This window comes from Saccoglossus kowalevskii, chromosome 20, assembly GCF_978046115.1.
Source record: "Saccoglossus kowalevskii chromosome 20, keSacKowa6.1, whole genome shotgun sequence".
NCBI lineage: Eukaryota > Metazoa > Hemichordata > Enteropneusta > Harrimaniidae > Saccoglossus > Saccoglossus kowalevskii.
The window spans coordinates 3615449-3641323 of NC_140660.1; the positions used below are offsets into that span (position 1 = coordinate 3615449).

General features: G+C 32.6%; 1 protein-coding gene and 1 long non-coding RNA gene across 2 annotated transcripts; both read right to left on the minus strand.

Moving 5' to 3' along the window:
• Positions 1 to 461: 461 nt before the first annotated feature.
• Positions 462 to 2208, minus strand: LOC146729910 (uncharacterized). The gene is made up of 2 exons (XR_014927977.1): positions 2163 to 2208; positions 462 to 1380 (listed from the first exon to the last, which is right to left on the minus strand). It is a non-coding gene; the product is annotated as an uncharacterized LOC146729910 (long non-coding RNA).
• A 1254-nt stretch (positions 2209 to 3462) lies between these two features.
• Positions 3463 to 24930, minus strand: LOC144360472 (uncharacterized). Its single transcript, XM_085494646.1, has 4 exons — positions 24842 to 24930; positions 23139 to 23205; positions 6254 to 6303; positions 3463 to 3644 (listed from the first exon to the last, which is right to left on the minus strand). Exons 1-4 carry the CDS (start codon positions 24917 to 24919, stop codon positions 3468 to 3470), a joined length of 372 nt encoding a protein of 123 aa, XP_085350772.1. The 5' UTR covers positions 24920 to 24930; the 3' UTR covers positions 3463 to 3467.
• Between the last annotated feature and the right edge of the window lie 945 nt (positions 24931 to 25875).

Sequence of the window (25875 nt, forward strand, 5' to 3'; positions counted from 1 at the left end):
TTGAGCTATTTGTACATATTATTTCCCATCGTCTGCCGATTTTGATCCATTCTATGACAAAAGTTGACCAATGCTTTTAAAAGGTTAAAGCGCGGTGGTCGTCGCCCAGCGCACGTTCGAATTTCATGTAAACATACAATGTATTTTACACGCGTTGTATACGTCGCTTTGAGTCCCATATCGAACAGGACGTGGCACGACGACCACCGGCCTTTTCGACATTCAGCAAAACATGTTGCCCTTTAAATGTGTTGTTGTTCAATTCAGATTACGATAGTTTTCAGTAACAGTGAATAAATTTAAACTGTAATGACCTTCATTTCATAGTAAATACATCTAATGAATTAATGAACTTTGAACTTGTATTCCCATAATTCCATGCTGCAATCCCAGGGATTGAGGAATGTCAGTTTAATATGTTTTACAACTTTTACCACTTACTGTGTTTTGTAATGCCTCCATTTTGTCCAATAAAGTAAACACATCGTCATCTAAATTCTGACTCTGACGTACGCCCTCTGGAAGAAAAAAAAAACAGAACAAAATTATTGACGATTACTGATGTTACAAAGTTAAAACAAGCATGACATCTTGGGAATGACATTCTTGGGAAATATGACATACCAGGGCAAGGTGTCCATGAGGTATATGGCATCATAGAGTATGCCGTCCGAGGGCCATGGTGTTTTGTTTCTAGGACATGGTGTTCGGGGGGTAAGGTGTCATAAAGGAATGACACTCAATTCACATTTCCAATGACTTGTGATTGATAAATTTCTACTGTACCATCAAAATGACGTAGATTGGATGAAATAAGTTGTTTATCATTTAGAATTTAGAAAATGTCTAAAAAGTAAATATTTTTATTTATCACTGATTGAAACAATATTGATGCACAGTGAACGGTGTTTGTAAATACACCAATAAGTTACAGAAGCCCTCTGTTGCTAAACGGTGTGGTGTGTTGGATACATTAGTGATATATGCTAATACACAACATGGTAGGCCACAAGCTAACTTTTTCAACACCAATTCCCTCTTTTCATAAAAATTCATAAAATAGTCGTATTTATAGTCTGCACTTTCCTTCAGAAGATTGGGACAAAAATAGACAATTTTTTGAGTAAGAACTGAAAATTGAATCAAATTTTGTCTGTCGGCTCCAAAATCCAAGTTCATTTCAAGAAATGTTGAAGAATGTAAGAAATAGTGCCGATAAATTCGGGCGAGAAAGTCTGGAGGTGAAATAGGCAATTTTTTTGAGTAATACGACTTGGTAAGTTTGAATCATAACGTCCGGAGGTTGCGGCAGCTGCATTCAATTCACGTTGCAGTTCAGTTATCATATCCTGCATCTCCATCATAACAACAGCATTATGACTAAAAAAAAACAATTAAAAAACATTTCAAACATGGCTATAATTATAATATTATTATACATCTGTCACCGTAACGCCATAAGTTACAGCGTGCCGTAATTTTGCGATATTTTACGGGGTATTTTCATCCTATCATATTAGGAAATGCGAATTCCAAATATGGAATGATTATGCGTGTAAGTGTCCTCTAATAATAAAAACAAACATGGCTGCCACCAGGGTTTGACTGGACTCCATACAAAGAAGTTCGCTGATTCTGTTCTAAACTTTTTAGATTTCAGCATTCCCATGATGTATCCTTGGTAGGAAAAGATGTATAATAATAAGGTTATTATGAAGATACCTCAAAGTATGCACTCAGACATTACTCTGCCGCATCAACCTCTGTCTTCGTGCATACTTTGAGGTAACCTCGTAATAACCTTATATTATTTTTATATTGTGCATATATTCGTATCATATTTACACATGTAACTTTCAAAAGTATTTTTATGGAGGGTTTGAAAGATTGCAGGATGACATTTTGAGTTTTTCAGAGCATGATTTTTCCAGTTTTTTTTATATCAGATCAGTTCTTTCCTAGATTCACTAATTTGCAATCAAATTTCTAGAAATGTGGGTTTCTCTTGGGATTTCGTGATCATCTCACAATTCATGTGATTTCATCAATTCTCGCGAGATCTTCATCTTATATCACACCCCTTGCTTACCCTTATCTCATAAACCCTCGGTTTACAATATGTTAATTAGTGTCAATTATTCAAGATTTGGAGAAACACTTACCCGGTACTTCAACTGTTCTTCATATTCCTTTTTGTCTCGTTTCTTCTCATTTTTACTGTAATGACAAACATAAACACAAGATGCATTAATATAAATACAAAATACTTTTCTAAAAAAAAGGTAAATGTATTTTACATGAATAATCATAATATGGAATCCTTAACCAACTCCACACAAGAGGGCGCCATTTTTCTAAGAAAAAATGACAGAATTTATTTTGATCAAAATTTGAAAAGGAAAACTGATTCGCTAATTCAAGATGTCGCTAATGACTTTATTATAAATTCAAAATGGCCGCCAAACGTCTTCTTTTCTCCACCGTACTGACATGATGGATACACATTATTGAAAAGTAAATTAACACAAAAAAATAAACGTACTCATTGTGGTCATTATTTCAATGAAAATAAATAAATAAAAGTGATACTAATATATTATTACGGAAATTAGTAGTAATTAGTAATTTTTGAGTCCCAATATAAAAGGTCAATATTCTGGATGTAACGCAGCAACGATACCGGCTTTTTAAATCGCTGTTGAATCAGTTTTTTTATGATTGCAAACAAAATCAAATTACACTTGACAGTTTTTTTTTTTGTTTTTATGGAGATGATAACTGCGTATTTGTTTTGATGCGTGACAGACAAGTATTGTGAAAACAGGAAATCAACAATGACAAGAGAGATTCGCTCAATCAACATTTCACTATTACGTCATTTTACCACAATTTGCTAAAATTGCATGTCGCTTTTTCAACATGTTTTACAGTATGTTGTGGGAAGTGGCAAAAGATTTTTTATAAGACACAAATCGGCTAGTTCCATAACAAATTTGAAAACCAATATTCACAAATAATAACTTTTTTTGTCTGTTCAGTTCAACAAAATTGATGATGAAATTTGAAAAAAAGTTCCGAAATATTGTAGAAATATTTTTGGCAGGAAAAACATTAAGGACTATCACAATGAATGTTAAAATGCAATATTTCAACTTTTTGGCAACTTTTACAAGAAATACTGTATATACTTTATTTTAGCTGCTATTTATTTTCTCTGAAATGACTTTTAGGCTGTTTTGTATGGAGTTTATTTTCATGAGTTTTGATGAGTTGAAAAATATAGAAAAAAACGATATATTCGATGGATTTCATTTTCACTGAATCATTTTTTTCAGCGAAAATAGCAAAATTAGTTCCAAGCAAAAATAACGTATTTTACAGTATATCCAAGAAAATTATGTAACAGCAAATTATTAAAATATAACTCTGACACCAGAGGGCGCAGTGCGGGTGCAGTACATTTCAACTTACAGTTTACTGAGTGCATCTTGTAAATCCCTCACTACAAGTTCTGTCATGGAGGACATGTTGCTTTCTTCTCGATGTACAGACTGCGTATCGGCCGCCATTGTTGGCTGTGAATGCTGTGTTGTCAGCGTCTGATTGGTCATTCCACGTGATCCCAGCGACGACACTCGTGAATCCTGTTTTCGAACACACACAACACGTATTGGATAATTAGTCTCTGAATTATCACTATTCGTATCGTTGCCATTAACAACAGATTCAATATTCTGATTACGCTCCGTGCAGACAGATAACTGCAAACTTGGTTTCTGAGTCATTGGTCTCGTCGGCCGATAAAAACTAGACTGACGAGACCAACCAGTTCGGGTCAGTCGCCGGGCAGTTTCAGATAAATTCTTCCTGCCAGGCTGTCTAGCCGGTGCCGTCTTTGCGCGGCCGCCATGAAATGCGCACTTCCGTCCAGAGCACACCAACATAACTGAAGATTTCAAAATTAATAATACGAAACTTTGTATCTAAGTAAGCCTTCCAGTGTTACAGCCGTGTAACCATGTTGTGTTCGTTTTGTCGCCGATTATTCTATGTAGTACATATCTAATAACAACATATACTCCTAAAAGACAGTTAGTTTTTATGACGCCCCATTGCGGCCTTTGAGTATGCATACTATAATAGGTGAGGCCATACAAAACAAATGTATTGTTATGCGAATCATCATGGTGTGAATTTTATGTGGTGATTTTTAGAGATGTCTGTGACTTCATTTGATTTGTGACATTTTTATGGGATTATGGGAAAAATATATCATTATATGTTTTGTAATTCTCAAAGCAACACAATTTTTTGTAGTTTTGATAGAAATTGAATTTAGGAGCAGTTTTGTGAATTAAAATTATTTCATTATCAAGGCTTGATCTTTGGAGTTGAGAAAGCTCCCTTTTTCAAGGCCAAAATTTGATAAAACTGCCTTGGTGTATATATGTAGAAATAAAATAGGGTATGTTTGTAAGGGCATCAAGGCAAACTTTGAGAACATTTCATGACCTCTAAAGGTCACACATCCTGGTACTTTCGTAGAGATGAAAATCAAAAAAGTTTTCATTTTAATTTATTTTATTGATATTTTATTGATTTCCTAGACTTAACTATCTGTTTTAGCGACTAGAGTAAAATATTAGTGTAAGAAATAGAAATATTTCTGTTAGGAGCACATTAATATGCCACAATTTTGTATGTTTGTGATGATGTCATACCAACGAAAGTACCAGGATGTGTGACCTTTAGTGTTCATGAAAATGGTCTATTTTTAATACCTTTGATTCCTCTACGATGTTCAAGTCATAATTTTTCTCATTTTGGTGCAAAATTGCGCATGTTTTGTTGTATTTCTAGTTTTGTTTTGATAACTCACAGTGACTGCACAAAAGAACAGTACAGTAATATTGCAGTAAGAGATACTGTTTTGCTAACAATATAGCTAACAATGTAACCATTTCTTTCTGTGGCAACACTTTGTGGAATTTATTTTGTTATGTTAGCAAAACAGTGTTTCATATTTCCATATTGTAGTTTCATTTTTTGTTTGCGGTCACAGTCATTCTTTGTTTATTTTAGACCAGATGGAAATGATTTTTTCATTATCTAAAGGTCTTGATAGAAATTTTTGAAAAATTGATAAAATTTTATTAAAAGTTTATTTTGTGAAACATAACCAAAAGTTTAATTTGGTGTTTGAAACTATTTCACAACCTGCGTCCACTGCACAAGGACTTGACATCTTGTAAACAACTTAACCCCTATAAAACACAACAAAAGGCTAGAATTTTATCTCCCAAAATGAAACACAAAAGTACTTTTGTTGCAATTAATTGTTTCCATTCAGCTACATTTTATTACACTGTCCTTACAATGTAGCTGAAATGACCTTACACTTTCACTGACTGTGACATTAAATGTCACATGATCTATTCCAAGACTTTTGATTGGAGGATAGTTAATTAATATTCAATACCTGAGAAAACCAAGAAGTAACACCTTCATGTAAATTTTCTGTTTGACATTAAACTGCATTTGATGCGAAATATTTTTCAAAACATTTTATTTTATCATGAGACATGTAGGTGTGTGGTAGCAGAGACTGTTATGACAACCACATTGCCATGGCGATTGATGAATATAAAATGCTCTCCACTTTTACTGACACAATTATGCATGCTAATATTCTAGGAATATTCATCGGATTATGGTAATACTGCAGAGGTTGAACATCACAGAGGAATCAAATGCAATAAGCTCCTTTCATGACCCCTAAAGGTCACACATCCTGGTACTTTGTTAGTATGACATCATCACTAACAAAAGATTTTTACACAAGTAACTGAAACAAATACTCAAGTCTTGGAAATTGTGCTGAAAAATCGATAAAATAAACCCATTTTTGATTTTTATACTGACGAAAGAACCAGGATGTGTGACCTTTAGAGGTCATGAAAATGAAATATTACAACTGTTTGAATGATTGAATATTCCTGGTTGAAATTTTGACAAAATTATTTTTTTGGATAATTTCTTGATTTTAGGCATAATTCCCCATTTCTGTTGACTACATTCGAGCAACAAATAAATGTGCTCCCAGGGATACCACAGTCAAAGCTACAAGTCAATAGGATTGTTGAGTGTTATGTGGTTTTTTTTTTCATGATTAGTGCTCAACCCAGAACTATAATAATGCAACAAAACAGATTTTCACGCCAACTAAGGTTACATAATCCGTTTAAATACTTACGAATTCATTGTTGATAAGGGAAGACAGAATTTCTGATATTTCACGTAAAACTAGAACAAAAAAAACAAAAACAATCATTTACTACTTTGCAATTAACAGGACAACAATTGAGGGAATCAATAATTAGTAACCATGACAACAGACTAGCGAAAATAAAGCGGTTAACAGTATGGACAATGATGAGTGATTTTCCGTTCACTGTAAGACCTCGCGTAATGCCCGAAGTACGTGGATGTGGCGTCTGCCACATAAAGCAAATGATTAGTTTTTGAACTTTAATTTCTCTTTCTTATTGTTCAACGTCGAAATATGGCGTTGAGATACCTTTACTTCATCAATATTGTCCATCATCAAATGTATATAGCACATTAGTAGGTGTAAAAACTCAAAACAATATTTTCGCATTTGTTGAATCTTTGACTAGTTTTTACGCTTGATTTCACGGATAAAACGAGATCTTGCGGTGAACAGAAAATGATATATTGAGGGAATCAAAGAGTAACCATGGCAACAACAAAGCAAAATTGAAGTGATTTACAGTATAAATCATGAAAATCTAGAATTAAAAACAGATTAGATTCTCTGATTTGACTCACTTTTATGAACGTCTTGGCTCATCTCAGTGATTTGCAAATGAATCGTTCTGTCAATTTTAAGTAAATGTTTATGCAAATTAGTCAATTGCAAGGAATGTTTATGCAAATTAGTCAATTTTAAAGAATGTTCTGCAAATTAATAAATTTTAAGTAAATGTTCATGCAAATTAAGAAGTTTTATGGAAATGTTTATGCAAATTAGTCAATTTTGAGGAATGTTTTGCAAATAAGTCAATTTTAAGTAAATGTTTATGCAAATTAGTCAAGTTTAAGGAATGTTTTGCTAATAAGTCATTTTTTAGTAAATGTTTTGCAAATAAGTCAATTTTAAGTAAATGTTTTATGCAAATTAGTCAATTTTAAAGAATGTTTATGCAAATTATTCAATTTTAAGTAAATGAATATGTAAAACTTACCACAAAAACTTCTATTGTATATGCGCTTCTAGTTGAACAAATATGGTAAACGTAAACTGCCTTATTTCACAAGATATAAATCCTTACAAATAATGTTTAATGTTTAGATTTAATTACTACATTCATGAATGAATGAATGACCATGCACACGACAAAACAAACGTTTACATTTTTTATAGGGGTGTATGTCACTCGCCCTTTACATGGTGTGGTTGGTTGGTTTGTGGGACGTTTTCTCCAATTTACCTAATGCAGTAATAGGCCAAAATATTAAACTTCAGGTATAAATTAATAATCTTTTTTTTTATTAAAAAAAATATTTGTTTTTGATTCAAGCTCAAAATCCACTGATATATTTCAATGAAATACTAGTAAATACAACCCACATGTTTATTAACGGTTTGAATCCTTGACAGCTGAGGCATTTTAATTTTTATCACAATCTGCAAAATTATATCTATTTGGTTCAAAATTAATAAAAAGAATACATGAAAAAGTGTGAAATGTTTAACCAAAATTTCTAAAAATAGTTAGTCTAAACTTTTTTTTTTTTTTAAATGGAAATTTAATGCACTACCCTGGCGTCAACCAGGCTTGGTCGAACACAAGCACCTGCGGACCTTAACCAAGGTTCCCCCAAAGTCACATTCATTAGTGAATGAATCTCGGCCAGTGGAATTGGCCTTCCCATTGAGATTGTGGCACACTCACCCAGGGTAGGGGTCGACCCTATGATATTCAGCCTAAAGTAGGATTTGAACTTGGGTCTACCGATCAAGAGTCTGATGCAACAACCACTATGCTACCAGTGATCGGTTAGTCTAAACACAGTCCCTCTATCCCATCTATACAGGGACTGTGGTCTAAACTTTATAAAGTGAAGTTGAAGAATAACATTGATGCCCTGGGAATCGTTGTTGTAGGACGGGTTTATATAAATCTGAAATCAATGAACTAATAATCTATCAGTAACCATTATGTATCTAATGAGAAATTATAAATGATAATTACGTGATTGTTTAAAAAAAAAAAAAAGAATTCTGGAACAAAGTGATGTGCTTTACTAAAAGTTTTATTAATTTTTTGTTTTTTTCTGTATCTTTGTAAACAAGACTATCTTTATTTCACCGTGCTCCAGTGTCGAGAAGAAATAAAAATTGGGAAAGTCAGGGATTAAGCTATGAGAAGTTCACCAGATTCTAATCTTTAAAGGGAATACTGTAAAATACTGTTATCGATTGAATTTACTTTTCTTTATTTTCACTGAAGGGGTTATTTGGTTAAAACATTTTACATTCAACTCACCAAAAATCAGTGAAAACAAACTCCCTACAAAACATCTTTTCAGCAAAAATTAAATCCACCTAAAAATAAAGTATTTTACAGTACCTAAAATGCCCATGACATAGGCCAGTTGTTTGTTTCAAGTTCAACTACAAGAAGATGATGAAAATATACCGTACAAAGGCCAGGACTACTACAACAAGTATTTGTAAAGACAGTTCTGTACAACAGAATTTCTATTGTCTTGTCTTCCATTGTATAACAATCAATCCATTATTTTCCACTGTTATTGTTTAAGTCATCCATTGTTATATTGTAAGTATAATCAGATCACTACTTCATAGCCTGTTGATTGTTTTGCTTTGAGTTATTGTTTAGCAATCTATTGTGTCATTGGCTATTGTTTTATGTATCTATTGTTAACAGTTTTTGCAAACAAAATGGTACATGGAGATCTGTACCGGAAACGGTCATTCAAATTTGTACTTACGTTAGTATTTTTTATTATTTGACAACTTGATAGCATCTACAAAGGGATGAAAATTATCGTGATTCTCTGACTGAGAAACCTTAATGACATTTTTGCTACCACAAAATATTGAATTCTATCTTTGCAAACTTAACTTTTCACCACCAGACTTTCGCACCCAAATTATCCTGCAATTTTTTCTGATATTCTTCAATATTTCTGGGAATGAACTCTAATTTTGGAGCCAACAGACAAAATTTGAGTCAATTTTCAGTTTTTACTCAAACAATTTGACTATTTTTGTCCCAATCTTCTGAAAGAAAGTGCAGACTATAACTATTTTGTGAATTTGTGATGAAAAGTGTGAACTGGTGGTAAAAAATTTAAAGCTGTTTAATATTACTGTAATTAACAATATAGAGAATATATTTCCAAAATATACAATATTATATACCGATAATCAGGCATCTCCAATTCCACGTTCTCGCTAAATCCAAATTATTATGGACTCGACCGAGCCTAATATCCCAACTACCCCAGTACCGGTATATATGAATTGATTTCAGACAGTGAAATTGTATCCAGACAGCTCTAATACACACTGCGTGTTTCTAGATCACTTGCAAAACTGGACTGCAATGCAACAAAATAATAAAATCCCGCACTCTGTCTATTTTTTTTTTTGTTCTTTGGACAGGGAAGGGTAGGTCAAAATGACTCCCATACTTCAGTTTTATAATTGTAGGTCCCCTTTGCAAATTGCCGTTCCAGTACATTTTACAAAAAGTTTCAATTTTCAATGTGATTGTACAGAATGTGTGTACAGAATAATTTTTTTGCTGCTTGGAAAAAAATAAATAAATAAATAACTGTTCAAAAAGAAAATTCTCAAAGTAGTCGACAATCAGAATGCAAGAATTTTTTCGCTGGTAGGAAAATAAATAAATAACTTTACCTTGCAATCTGAAAGCCGGCGGAAACATGGCATACCTCCTCATAGTGTTATACATGGTTTGGCAGCTATGTAAGTTTCACATCCACAGAATTTTAAAAACGAATCCCACGGGGTCACAAAATTCGGTTCAGTTCAAACCACTATGCTACATATATTATTTATAACACTGTTCAGCGGGTCACATATTTCTATAATTTTATTTCCATTTAATATCGGTAGATTACGGATGACGACACAGTAGCAATATCAAAATGTCGAAACAAACATAGATGCAGAATGATGTCAATATAATTAAAATATTTCAAACAATAATTAAAATATTTCAAACCGCAAATAGTTATTTGGTTACACAAGCGTCCATAGTAATCCTTGTTGTGAAGAGCGAACAATCAGCTGATTGAAAATTTGAGTTATTTCGGAAACGAGAATGGCTAAATTAATTTGGTCCAGGCAAGTATACGAGTAGATTAATCCGTGGGCAGATCGTACGAAGAGTGGTAAAGAGGAAACCTTAGCGATGCAAACGCAGTTGACGTTGAAGTTTTCCAACGATATAATTCCATGTACTGAACAGGTGTATAATCCGAAAATTCCGACAAGGAGAAGCGGACATCTAACAGATACAAGGAAAGCGAAGAGTATAGCAAACAGACGAAAGGATCTTGTATCAAAGTAACTATTCCATCTGTGTTAACAGCGTGGAAGACACCACTGTTACCCTCCACGGTGCGATAGACAGTGAAACAATAGACAATACAACAGGTTTTTTAACATTGTCTGCTTGTAACTAGGTTATTAAAGCGATGGCGCCATGCCAACATTCTAACCTCCACCCCAGTACTGGCTCACAACATAAATTATTGTGTTTAGTTCACACATTACAAGTTTACACTGTCTGTGTTCTGTTCAAACAGGTACATTTTAAGGGGGCTTCTCATTTTTTTCATTTCAAATGTTACAACTTTAAATTTTTTAATCAGTTTTTTTTAATCCCAATAGTAATTTAGAATATAAGGATTATGAGATTAAAATTGGATTAGATTGCTGAATAACCTATCAAGATCATCAGCTAAGGCAAAAAAAATGTTTTTGCTTCTCATTCTAGGGGAATTAAATCAATTATAGCGGTGACACAGTTTAATTTTTTTTTTATTTGTATTTGATTATTCAATGCCACAACGACAAGACGTTAAATGTTTTTAACGCCTTATAGAGGACATGCATTAAAAAAGTTGATTTGAATCTACAAAACATCTGAAACAGAAAACAAATAATTTCCTTATTTTTTCTTTTTATGAAACAGTTCACGAAATTTGAAAGAAATTGTTTGAGGTTTAGGTTTCCTACTAACGCAATGAAGAGAAGCAAAACTTTTTTTTTTTTACTTAAGACTTTTTTTGAGAAGTTCCCTTACATGCCACCAATAGACACTTTTTGATTATTAACAATAGGTACTTGGTGTCAGTGACTGACAGTGATTAACGTTAAATGGACTGAATAGACAACATAATGTGATAGGAACAATAAGGGACAGACGAATAAATAATAGGAGAGATTACCATTAGTTTACTGTGATAGGGACAATAAGGGACAGACCAATAAATAATAGGGAGGGGAGATTACCATTAGTTTAACGTACCGGAAATATGGGACAATAAGGGGCAGACCAATAAATAGTAGGGGAGAGATTACCATTAGTTTAATGTGATAGGGACAATAAGGGGCAGACCAATAAATAATTGGGGGAGAGATCACCATTAGTTTAATGTGATATTGCACAATAAGGGACAGACCAATAAATAATTGGGGGAGAGATCACCATTAGTTTAATGTGATATTGCACAATGAGGGACAGATCTATAAATAATTGGGAGGGGAGATTACCATTAGTTTAACGTACCGGTAATATGGGACAATAAGGGGCAGACCAAATAATTATGGGGAGGGGAGGTCACCATAAGTTTTATGTGATATGGGACAAAAAGAAATAAGAACAATTAGTTTTAAAATTATTACTAGATACAATGCACTGAAGAAGAAGAAATATTTGCTATGTTTTGGGGTTCAATTATCAGTGTTCAATAATACCTAACAAAATGAGGCCATTTCACTCCTTGAACATTTTTGCCTATTTTAATAATACCTAACAAAATGAAGCCCTTTAACTCCTTGAACATTTTTGCCTATTTTAATATTACCTAATAAAATGAAGCCCTTTAACTCCTTGAACATTTTTGCCTATTTTAATAATACCTAACAAAATGAAGCCCTTTAACTCCTTGAACATTTTTGCCTATTTTAATAATACCTAACAAAATGAAGCCCTTTAACTCCTTGAACATTTTTGCCTATTTTAATAATACCTAATAAAATGAAGCCCTTTAACTCCATGAAAATGTTTGCCTATTTTAATAATACCTAAAATGAAGCCCTTTAACTCCTTGAACATTTTTGCCTATTTTAATAATACCTAATAAAATGAAGCCCTTTAACTTCTTGAACATTTTTGCCTATTTTAATAATACCTAAAATGAAGCCCTTTAACTCCTTGAACATTTTTGCCTATTTTAATAATATCCAACAATATGAAGCCCTTTAACTCCTTGAACATTTTTGCCTATTTTAATAATACCTAACAAAATCAAAGAAAGCTTAGAAAGAACTCCCACGTGTTGAGAGTATTGGAGACACATTAAAAATTAATTCAAAATTACTTGAACTTGAGATGTTGATGGAAACGCAGAAAATTTATTATGCAAATAAGGTAACGAACAGATTTAAGTGTAAAACTAATAAGGTCTGCACAATGTACCAAGTTTCATTGAAATGTGATTAGAACCAAAAAAATATTAATTATTATGCTAATTAGAGAATTAATATGAACAGATTTTAAACCAAAATTAATCAGGCTGTCTATTGTCCTAGACCGTTTATGTACCAAGTTTTATTCAAATGTGATGATCAATACTTGAGATATACAGTATTAATTAATTATGTTAATTAGGTGATTAAGAAGCATAAATATTTACCAAAAACTAATATGGTGTATAGTCCTAGGTTCATTGAAATGTGACAGGTACTCTTGAAAAGTTTCGTTAAAATCCAATGAGTGGTTTTTAGACATCAGTGCAACAGCCATAGAACAGCAAAAAATTAACAAATTATGCAAATTAGGTAATTAATAGGCACAATTATTTATCCCAAAATTAATCAGGTCTCTGCGTAGTCCTAGAATATCTATGTCGCAAGTCTCATTGAAATGTGATGATTAGTACTTGAGATATCAGGTGAAAAGCTGAAAATTAACTAATTATGCTAATAAGATGATTAATATGCACAAATATTTACCCAAAACTAATTAGGTCTCTGCACAGTCCTCAAGTAACTATGTACCAAGTTTCATTGAAACGTGATCATTATTACTTGAAATACCAACCCCTGAAAATTAATTAATTATGCAAATCAGGTAATTAATATGTACTGATATTACCCTAAAAACTATCAGGTCTGTGCAGTGTCATATGACATCTATGTACCAAGTTTTATTGAAATGTTATGATTAGTACTTGAGATATCAGTGGAAAAGCCGAAAATTGATTAATCATTATGTAAATTAGGTAATTAATAATATTAACAAATTTTTACCCCAAACTAATCAAATCTGCGCATTAGTTCAGAGCATCCATGTGCCAAGTTTCATTGAAATCCAATGAGTGGTTCTTCAAAAATCAGTGGAACAGTCATAAAACAGCTTAAAATCAGTTAATTATCATGCAAATTAGGTAATATTCATAGATTTTTACCCAAAACTAATCAAACCTGCATATTGTTTCAGAAAATTCATGTGCCAAGTTTCATCAAAATCCAATGAGTGGTTCTTCAAATATAAGTGGACCAGTCATGGAACAGCTTGAAATCAGTTAATTATCATTCAAATTAGGTAATTAATATTCATAGATTGTTACCCAAAACTAATCAAATCTGCGCACTAATTCAGAGCATCCATGTGCCAAGTTTCATCAAAATCCAATGAGTGGTTCTTCAGATATCAGTGGAAAAGTCTTGGAACAGCTAAAAATCAGCTAATTATCATGCAAATTAGGTAATTAATATTCATAGATTTTTACCAAAACCTAATCAGCTCTGCGCATTATCCCAGAGCATCTATGTACCAAGTTTCACCAAAATTTGATTAGTGGTTCTTGAGATAACGGTGGAACAAAAAAAGTGACATACATACATACAGACATACATACATACAGACATACAGACAGGGTAACTGCAAAGACTCCCTTTTGTGCTTCGGACACGGGAGTCAATGAAGCCTTTTAACTTCTTGAACATGTTTGCCTATTTTAATGTATTTTTCTATTTTTAATCATTTTTGACCATTTTTGCCTATTTTTGCTTAGCTGATTAAGACAATCTATTTTCCGATCTGTTCAGTGGAAAGGCACTTTGTTTCAACACCTGCAGTGGTTTTTAAACCAATTAAGATTGCCTTTATTATACTGCTGGTAAAACACTTTACTCTGTGTTAGTGTCACCAATGAGTGCAGCTTAAAGGTATGGTTCACATGACATGGAGATATTGTTAATGTTATGATCCCTATTAGACGGTAACATTCATTACTTGACCTATGACCTTACCCTCTGGCAGTCCCAAACCAACCTGGCAAGTAACTATCTCTTTTATGCATGTGCGATTTATTTCAATAGAATGTTTGTAGGGTTCAATTGTATGAGGTTATCTTGAGAATATGCATAAAGTATGCACAAAGCTGTTTGTATCAGGTGGAATTTGATGCAATTCTGTTCAGACTGCATGCATACTTTCTCGTGTTCCTATGATAACCTTATTATACATATTTTGTCTGATTGTGAACAGGGAAAACAATATTTAAACTTCATTTGTTATTTCACGTGCTTCCATGGATTTGATTTAGTGGATTTTACGATTCAGCAAAAAATAACGAAATTAAAAACCAGTGAATAACAAATGCATTTACAGTACCATGTTTATTCTATGGGAAGGGCACCTCCAATAGAAGTGCATATATCGCAAAAGTCGCATTGGCTGTATACTGTAGAATACTTTATTTTCGCTTGGAATTTATTTTCGCTATTTTCGCTGAAGGGACGATTCCATGAAAATAAAATCCAGCGAATATACTTTTTTTCCTATATTTTCACATTAAACTCATCCAAAATCAGTGAAAATAAATTCCAAGCAAACGCCCAAAAAGCCTTTTCAGCGAAAATTAATTCCAGCAAAAATAAAGTATTCCACAGTATCCTAAACCATTAAAGAGTGGTAGTCATTACGGTGCACATTTGTGTTGATAAATATTGATTTCCCCACAAGTATGAGGTTTGATCAGGGCGCGACTTGCACTAATGACCACCGGTGACTCCTTTGATACCTTCCAATCACCTAAAAAATACCTAATTAAAGCTTGGTAAAGTCTCAGTTTGTACTCGTTGATCTGCGCAACAGCCAAAGTCACCATCTTTGTTTACATTAGATCCATATATCTTGCGCATGCGTGGCGTAACAACTACCACCCTTAAAAATATTTTTTGACCACTAAAAAATTTGTGATTTACGTGAGCGTATGCACTACTAATAGAGCAAATACGATGCATTTTTTGTGGATTTCATTTATCATCGAAAAAAAGATTTATATTTAACATTGAAAATATCAAAATCAAAACACAGTCAATAATTAATGTTTCTGCAGTACTATGAAATACTTTATTTTCGCTGGAATTAATTTTTGCTGAAAAAAACTTTTTGGGGTGTTTTGTATGGATTTTATTTTCACTGAACCATTCTTTCATCAAAAATAGCGAAAATTAATTCCAAGCGAAAATAAAGTATTTTACAGTACTTGGGTATACAAACTACACTGCATGACTAGTGACCTTTGATGTTTACAGTCATAAAACACCATTATAGCATCATTAGTATAGGTTGGACATTCCAATAAAACTGTTAACAATGTGTAATGGGTTTTTGTAACACATAATACTTTATTTAGTACAAGCCTGTAAAGTTTTAAACACCAGTAATAAAATTTTAAAAAAGTTAAACATAAGTTTTAAAAAAGTGTAATGTACTACGCACTACCCCGGTACTGTGTGATGATAGGGCAAGGACGGGGATTGGCAATAAATAATGCAAGATAGTGAAGTCTGTGTTCAGCATACAATCTGTACAATTATAATGACCATATTTGCTTTATTGAAAGCACATCTGTAATAAAAGTGTACAGAAATTCATTCACTATGTGCTGGATCATTAAAATATGACTTATTTTGACCATAGGCACGCCTCTGTCATTTACGTAAGTACATGCACTACTAATAGAGTAAATACAGTATCGTATACTGAATCATTAAAATATGACTTATTTTGACCATAGACACACCTCTGTCATTTACATAAGTACATGCACTACTAATAGAGTAAATACAGTATCGTATACTGAATCATTAAAATATGACTTATTTTGACCATAGGCACGCCTCTGTCATTTACGCAAGTACATGCACTACTAATAGAGCAAATACAGTATTGTATACTGAATCATTAAAATATGACTTATTTTGACCATAGACACACCTCTGTCATTTACGTAAGTGCATACTTTCAACTTTTGTTTAAACTAACAATGCATTTTTTTTCGCAGTGAAAACATCAAATTTAATTCACCGATGACAGATTGAGGGGGATATAACGTCTTTGAAAATTTGAGGGAAAATAAAATTACGATATTAGTTGTGTCGTCATTGACTCTTACAATGAAGAAACAGAAATGGTCAATTATGCACATTTTATTACAATATTAATTACGTACCACCCGAATTTACAAGATTAAAAATATTTGAGTCTGTTGGAACATAGTCAAAGTCAAAATCTTAATCATTATCGCCATTGACGTATGTGTCGGATCATACACAAACTCTTGATAAAAAGCACTTTCCGCCATGATGTATTTGCATTTGACCTGCATCAACCTCCTTTGACCTAATGGGTCAAGTTGGTTATTAATCAATCAAAATGCTGTCACAGTGTGTGGTACCGACGTAATTCTTTGGAAATTCCTGAAGATTATTGGGTTAACGCAATGCGGAAGTGAATTATCCATGTCGAAGTACGATCTGTTGAAATTGATTTTGGCGAATAAACGACACGTTTTTTTTTTTAAATGGTAACTAGCAATTTTTATCGGTAAACTGAATACGGAATGAAATATTTACTGCATTTTACTTTTATTAACAGGTCATTGTCGAAGCATGGTTGATGCACTGTTATCGTAGTCTACACATTCACAACATATTCACAGCAGTCAATATCCACGCTGTATCATGATACAAAAACGATTACCAGTATTCGTTAAGTAATGATCAATGACCAAGTTTTAAATTATTGGCATTTTGAAGGGGTGGGCACTTTGCTGAATGTGACCCCTAATATAAAAATTGCGCAAAAGTGGGGGGTGGGCGCTTGACCAGGCATGGGCGCTAACACGAACGAGTATGGTACCTTGACAGATATTGTTCAGCCAGTGTATTTCGTTCGCGTCAGCACAGTCCCTCTAAGATAGAAGGACTGTGCCATAAGCTATGCAGACTATGATGAAGCAGATACATTAGAGGCGTGTGTAATCAGGTCTACGTAATACTGTAAAATACTTTATTTTAGCAGGAATTAATTTTCGCTGAAAAGACATTTTGGGTGTTTTGTATAGAATTTATTTTCACTGATTTTTGATAAGTTTAATGTAAAATATAGGAAAAAAGGTATATTCAGATTTTATTTCCATTGAATCATTCTTTCAGCGAAAATAGCGAAAATAAAGTATTCTACAGTATACCAAGTCTAGTATGCTACCGTTCGGTAGAATCACAAACAGGTTTGTTGGGAGTAGTAGATTTACATCAAGTTTTCAAAACTCCAGGATTCTGACGATGATTGCAGCGAGAAAGCTATATATTTTTGCTAAAAAACAAACAAACTTACCGTACCTATATTTGACAATAAATACAAGTTTTTATGAGTAATGTTTCACAGATGAAATAAAATAACCCATATTTGCATTTAATATTTACTGTATGAGAGACACTCACATGGCATATTCAAGGGTGTCGTGTAAAATTATAATGGTGTGTCAGAATTGTTCAGAATAGAATAGAATGTGATGAGATGGAATGGAATAGAATAGAATAGAATAGAATAGAATAGAATAGAATAGAATAGAATAGAATAGAATAGAATAGAATAGAATAGAATAGAATATAGAATATAGAATAGATTAGAATAAAATAGAACAGAATAAAATAGAATAGAATATAGAATAGAATAGAATAGAATAGAATAGAATAGAATAGAATAGAATAGAATGGGATGAGATGGAATAGAATAGAATAGAATGGGATGAGATGGAATAGAATAGAATAGAATAGAATAGAATAGAATAGAATAGAATAGAATAGAGAATAGAATAGAAAAGAATAAAGAATAGAATAGAATAGAAAGGGATGAGATGGATAGAATAGAATAGAATAGAATAGAATAGAATAGAATAGAATAGAATAAAATATAATAGAATAGAATAGAATAGAATAGAATAGAATAGAATATAGAATATAGAATAGAATAGAATAGAATAGAATAGAATAGAATAGAATAGAATAGAATAGAATAGAATAGAATAGAATAGAATGGGATGAGAGGGATAGAATAGAATAGAATAGAATAGAATAAAATGTGATGAGATGGGATGGAATAGAATAGAATAGAATAGAATAGAATAGAATAGAATAGAATATAGAATAGAATAGATTAGAATAAAATAGAATAGAATATAGAATAGAATATAGAATAGAATAGAATAGAATAGAATAGAATAGAATAGAATAGAATAGAATAGAATGGGATGAGATGGAATAGAATAGAATAGAATAGAATAGAATAGAATAGAATAGAATAGAATAGAATAGAATAGAATAGAATGGGATGAGATGGAATAGAATAGAATAGAATAGAATAGAATAGAATAGAATAGAATAGAATAGAATAGAATAGAATAGAATAGAATAGAATAAAATAGAATAGAATAGAATAGATTTAGGATTTGAGCCCTAACTCACTAGTTAAAAGTTCACTTATACAAAGCTTACGAAAGCACAGGCCCTTAGTTATCAACCCTTGTATGTACATTGAATAACACAGGAAGTGATAAATAAATGTGATTTTGGGTGAAAATAAAGCAAAGCTGTGATTGTAAAATGAATAAATGCCTTACGTTTATAAGGTGTATTTAAACATTGTCCATGCAGGGTAACCATAGCAACAGGGATGACAGGGAGAAACAATGGGTAAATGATAAAATTATTCAAGGATAATACTATTTCATGACAACATTCTGTTTCTATGGAAATCTATTTTTGTAATTTAAATTCATTTAACAATTTTGTCTTTAATTATTTAATTGATTTTTGTTTTTAATTTCAAAGCCAGGCATTTTGATCATACAGTAATTTTTTTCAAATGTTTAGTGAAAGAACTTCCAATATACAGTGAATTCAATAGATTTAAAATTTGATAACTAAAATTCACGGCAACATGTAAAATCATGATAAAAAAATTATTGTTTTACTGAAAAATATACTCAAAATATGCAAATAGTGAATGTCAGTGAAAATGAATGCTTTCAAAATACAGTAAATTTAATATTGTTTTGATGTTGCTATTTTCAAGAGACAAACAAATTTATGAATTTAAAATTAGTTTCCCGGCATAATAATTTTTATCTAAAAATGAACTTCTGCAGAATAGTTTAAATGTGTTGGAGCGCCCTCTAGTGACAGAAATGGGAAATTTCAGTTTCAATTTGAAACAGAACGTTGTCATGACACCACATTATACCAGGTAATAAATTATAATAAATTTTTAATAAAAATAAAAATTTTAAAAATAAAATAAAATGCATTTAGCACATTACATATAGCTTGCAATGACCTTTGAACTCTGATTGACACAAAACCAGTATTATACAACAATGTTAGTTTTAGTTGGGGCCACCGCATAAATAATAAACAAATGGGGGGGGGGATTTTAGTTTTCAGAAAATACTCAACATCAAGACCAAACCAGCTAAAAAAACGTTCTAGACAACAAAAACTGAACTTGAAATATCAAATTTTTTGCAGGGCTTGTTAAAATTGGTATCCTCGGGGGCGGACATCCGGGCATTTTCACCGCTTGGCAACCCTGGCGGTGAAAACAAAGGCCAAAAACTCGCAGAAAACGATACTTTGGGATGGTGGTTGAAACTCCCCTGAACAGTGTAACAATATTAGGCCTACGTGTGTAACATATATAAATTTGATTGTTCAGGATTACTTCAAAGTTGAGTTTGTGTTGTTTTCTCAAATTTTCACCGGCTAGACCGTCGTTCCACAGCAGCGCGAAAAGAGCCTATAGAAATGCATGTACAGTGGTGCGCGTCTTAGCAACGTGGAATGTCTTGTGACGTAGCTCCGCCCCCGAGGATACACCTTTCCTATAAATATCGCCCTCTAGAGAGAAAATGCTTCAATTACGTACCTTGATGACATAAAGGTCGTTCAAATTGTCAATATTGTTTTAGTCTGTATATGGTTGTCCATCAACGAAGCCTGTGTTTTATATTTTTTCCTAAGGGCACCAAAATAAACTCCCTAGGCATCGAAAGAATTGACTTTTTATACCTCTGTGAAGTCCTGAAGGTATACAGGTTTGGTATCTCGGAAACAGACATTGAGGCTTCCATGAATTTCAGACAATAAAATTGATTTAAGGAAATACCTGAAAATACTTTTTGGGTGTTTTGTATGGAATTTATTTTCACTGATTTTTGACGAGTTGAATGTAAAATATAGGAAAGGTATATGCGCTGAATTTTATTTTCAATGAATCATTTATTTAGTGAAAATAGCGAAAATTAATTCCAAGCGAAAATAAAGTATTTTACAGTATTACTAAAATGTCAGAAAACGATATTCATTTGAAATTAACATTCGTATAAATTTTATTTTTTGTCCATGTCGATTCCTCACACTTATTTGGTGATAAATTTCTTTGTAATGTTCAAAGTTCAAAGGTCATGAAGTTATGAATTATGAACAGTTAATGATAAAATAATATAACAAAATTACACATTAATATTACACAGATTCCCATTAGAAGAGCAGCCACAGTGTTACACCCAGGTGACCTCAGCCTATCAGATCACTTGTTACATGTAAATTTCACATTAAGATAATCTCTGATTGGTGGAGTTAGCTTATGATGTCAATTATGATTATATTTGGTACTGTAAACTGTGTAATTTATGTTGCTAAAGTAATCCAGAATAGTGTAAATTTGTCAGAGCGCCCTCTAGTGACAAAAATGAGACATTTAACTGACTCACAATAATTTGTCTCTTGTGAATTACAGCAGTTTACAGTTAAAAAAAAGTCAAATTCAGATGCAGTTTTAACAGCAAATTTTCAAGATCCAAATACCGTATAAACTTTCAAGAACAAAATTCGAGACACTGCGAAGCCTAAATTCAGAGAATATTGCAGCACGATGTGATTCGATTTTACTGCTATGACTTGCATTGAGTTTGAGTTTGTGCAACTCATTATCGATTTAAAAATAAGAATTTTTCTCGCTAAAATGGATAGTGCAATATTCTGCACATTTTCGTATTTTTTATAATTTGATATTTTTGCTCCAAATGAATATAATCTCTCATTGCATGCAGATTCTGATCAAATTTTCAGAAAGAAAAAAATTTTATTTTGTGAAAAAAAGTTCATTTTTGTTTTCGAATGATTAAAACATCAAAGTGCATCAACCTTCTAACCGAGAAATGACGATTAACAAAAATATGTATAAGAAAGACACAAACACACATGTGGAAGCAAAGATGGATGGGACAAGAGATGGTTGCTTTTGAGGAATACAGGACAACACACAACAATGACAAATACTGATGGACAGTCAACTGTAGAAGTAAAAGAGAGAAAGACTATGCCTGATTGGTTGTTAGGGTAAAATAGCCACTTATTCAGCCAATAATCTTTCAAAGTTAAATCATAACTATGAACGATAGAAGAACTGACTAAAATTTGAAATCAAACATCATAATTTGCTAACATCAGTGGAGAAAAGAGACAACAAACATCAAAATTCGAGAACATCAGTGGAGAAAAGAAATGAGTAACAGCAACAGGTAAGATGGAGCCTATAAATACAGTTTTCAATAGTTGAATAAATCAGACAATAATTATAAACACGTGGAGTCAGAAGTCAGTTGACACAGCAGATAAAGTACCGGTACTGTAAAATATTTTTTTTTAGGAATTTACTGTCACTGCAAAATTACTATAACCATCAAAAATTCTTGTGCTATTAGAATTTAGAATGTGAAATGAAATTATCCTTGTTTTTACACATGAGTATGTCACATCATACGGGATACATATCAAATACATCGCAGTGTGCTTAATTATATGCTTTAATTTTTAAGGATGTCTGTAAGCGTGATTGCATTAGGAAGAATCCAGTTGAGTTAAAGCAAATTTATAAGGCAGAATTTGATATGTCAAAAAAAAAAAATCAGCAAACAAGCTGCTCTCTGATTGGTCTGACTGTTAGGGTTGGGTAGCCAATCAGGTACAATGTTTTATGTAGTTTTTCACTGACTCGAAAGTTCTGGATTAGATTCCCAGAGCTAACTACAAATCAGTATAAATCTGAGTATTGTCTGCCATAACATCCAAACACGCAGTATTCGGTTTGGAAGACTGGTTTGCATGTGCGCTTGCAATTAACATCTAAGACAAAAAATGTCAGGAGAGACAACAGTGACTGTCACCTGGTGTGAAAACTATTACCTGGCACCAAAATATTCAAAAAAAAATGTTTGAAGTGAAATGTTCATTGTTAATACTAACATTTTACTAGACTCATACAAAAGAGTATTTTTTTAAATATTTTTTCCCATGTTTTGCATGATGTGTCTCACACACAACAATAAGTGAGTTCACAGTGATAATAAATTCCATGTAACATAAATTACTCTACAGTAGCAAGTTCATCTGAATGGGAAAATGGAAACAATACCTGTTTTGTTGTCTTCAATTGCTACCAGTGCTTGCGTCAACTTGAACTGCAGCTTCTCGATTGTATTCTAAAAAACAAACAAAAACAATATTAAATTATGAAAACATGAAATCTAAAATTTAAGAATTTAACGCAATAATGCAAAAAATGCACTAAAATGAAAAATATTTCAATATTTTTCAAAAATTCCTTTATTAAGGTAGAATGCTACTTCTAAGTTTTGTGCATGGGCAAATATTTTACCGTCACTAGCAGTAGTAAGAATATTTTGTGTCAAAATCTGTCTACAATGAATCATCTTAGTATTAGCACAGATCTTAAAAAATAGGTTTATGGTATTAATCAACATTATGTGAACTTTTTTGGTTCATTGTCAATCTATTTTTAGAGAAAAACTGTCAAATAATATGCATAAAATTTAAATTTAAGCAGCAGTTTCCATAGACCACAATGAAAACACATTTCCTCTTTAAAAACCATTAGAAATATTGTCAATTTTGTAAGTAATACTTCTAGACATCAAAATGTATCTTGTAAGACACTGTATATTTTTTTTTCACCATGTGACCGAAAATAATTAAGAGATATTGAGAATAGTGAAATGCTACAAAACAGACAAAACATACTATTCTCACTGAATTTTATTTGTGTATTTTCTCTGAACAGAATGTGGTGACCAAATATTTTTAACCTATTTTCTTAATCCCTGTAAGATGATCCATCAAATAAGTAAAAATAAGGAAAATGACAATATTTTTACTTTTGTGTAGCATTCTATCTTAATTTTTGAGTAAAATGGCTACAAAAAATATATCCATATTTATAGAAAAATATTCAATATATTACATATATTTGAATAAATATGGATATATTTTTTTGTGGATGTGAGGAAAGTTGACTTAGACATTCAAAGAGCTAACAATAGGACAGACTTTGTTCCGATTTAGTGAAAATCCCCCGAAAAATAAAATTGTCATGCAAAGAAGATAAGAACATTATAGCATATATGGTGTTTACACGTGGGGGGGGGGAGGCTAGCCTAAACTAGGTCAGTCAAAAATCCTTATCCGTGGTTTAAAACTCTGGAGCGTTTACACGTATTGCTGGTTTAGTTTAGATCGGCATGACGTCATCATTTTTTGCGCCCTCTTCAGTAGAAAAGCAGAGAATACTATCCTCGGGGGCGGAGCAACGTCACATTCCACGTTGCTAAGACGCGCACCACCGTACCACGTTGCTAAGACGCGCACCACCGTACCACGCATTTCTACGGGCTCTGTGTGTGCTGCTGGAGGAACGCAGAACGCTGAGCGAAGAGCCAGGAAAAATTCGAGAAAACAACAGGAACTCAACTTTGAAGTAATCCTGAACAACCAAATTTATATATGTTACACACGTAGAGGTAATCTTGTTACACTGTTCAGCAGAGTCTCAACAACAATCCCAAAGTACCTGTGTTCATATTCCCAATTTCTAAGCTTTTAGTTTCAAGAACCCCAAAACCTTCTTAACCCAAGCAGTGTTACACTTCCCATTTCCAGATCTTCAGTTTCAAGGACCCCAAACCCTACTAAACCTAGCTGTGTTCATATCCCCAATTTCTAAGCTTTTAGTTTCAAGAACCCCAAAACCTCCTTAAGCCAATCAATGTTCATAATCCCATTTTCAAATCTTCAGTTTCAATGACCCCAAACCCTACTAACCCTAGCTGCTTCTGTTTGTGCTTTCTGTTTCTGGATCTCCAGATTCTTGATATCAATTTGTTTGTACAGTTTTGTCATCTGGTCTTCTTTGTCTTCAATTTCTAAAAAAAAGGAAAAAACTTTAAACATGTTTGTTGTTGTTTAAAAAATATGCCCTGATTTTTTATTATTTATTTATTAAATTCTTGAATACTATAATTTTTCCCGCCAAAATTGTGATAATGTTTACAAATTATTCAATGATTTTAATAATAATTTAATACAAAAGTGACATAACTTTCTATTGCGTGAAAAATGACAGCTTTTTTTGTGAAAATTCAGTTTTTGAAACATTTTCAGTTCCAAGTTGATGCAACTTCTATGATTTTTTTTGTTTTGTATACAAACAACAATTTCATGACATGTTGTACCAGTAAGAATTATTTTCACCAACATTTTGGTGACCTCTGACTAAAAGTAACTAACATTGAGTGATTTTCCGGTCACTGCAAGATCTTGCATAATGCATGAAAGGCGCAGACCAAATGTTTGCTGATTGAATTTCATTTTTTTGTAGTTCAATGTCGAAACTTGCAGAGGGGAATATGATGTTAACGACCTCTTACTTCATCAAAATTGACCACTATCATCTCCTTGTATTGCCCTGCCTTGTAATGATATGGGAAGTGCGCCCTCATTTCAGGGAAATAATTTCCTGTATCACACCTGGCCCAGTGCGTCCAGCTTTCATCAATCAAAACAAAACGTGTCATTCTAAATTATGTCTCGTATTTGAGGTAAATCAATCGTAATTACACATATAAGGCTAGGTGTACGATAAAACCTTTATGGACTGGATGCTGCCCTCAGTCGTACGGCATCCTCGCAAGCTTTGGTGCACAACATTGGGTCAAAAAAGTTGTATCCAATCCATAAAGAATATCATCAAATATGTATAGCACCTTATTAGGCACGGAAACACCTCAAAAAGTAATTTCTCATTTATCCAATCCCATGTGATGTTTTGACGTCACCATGAACTTTGTTTGTCCTGT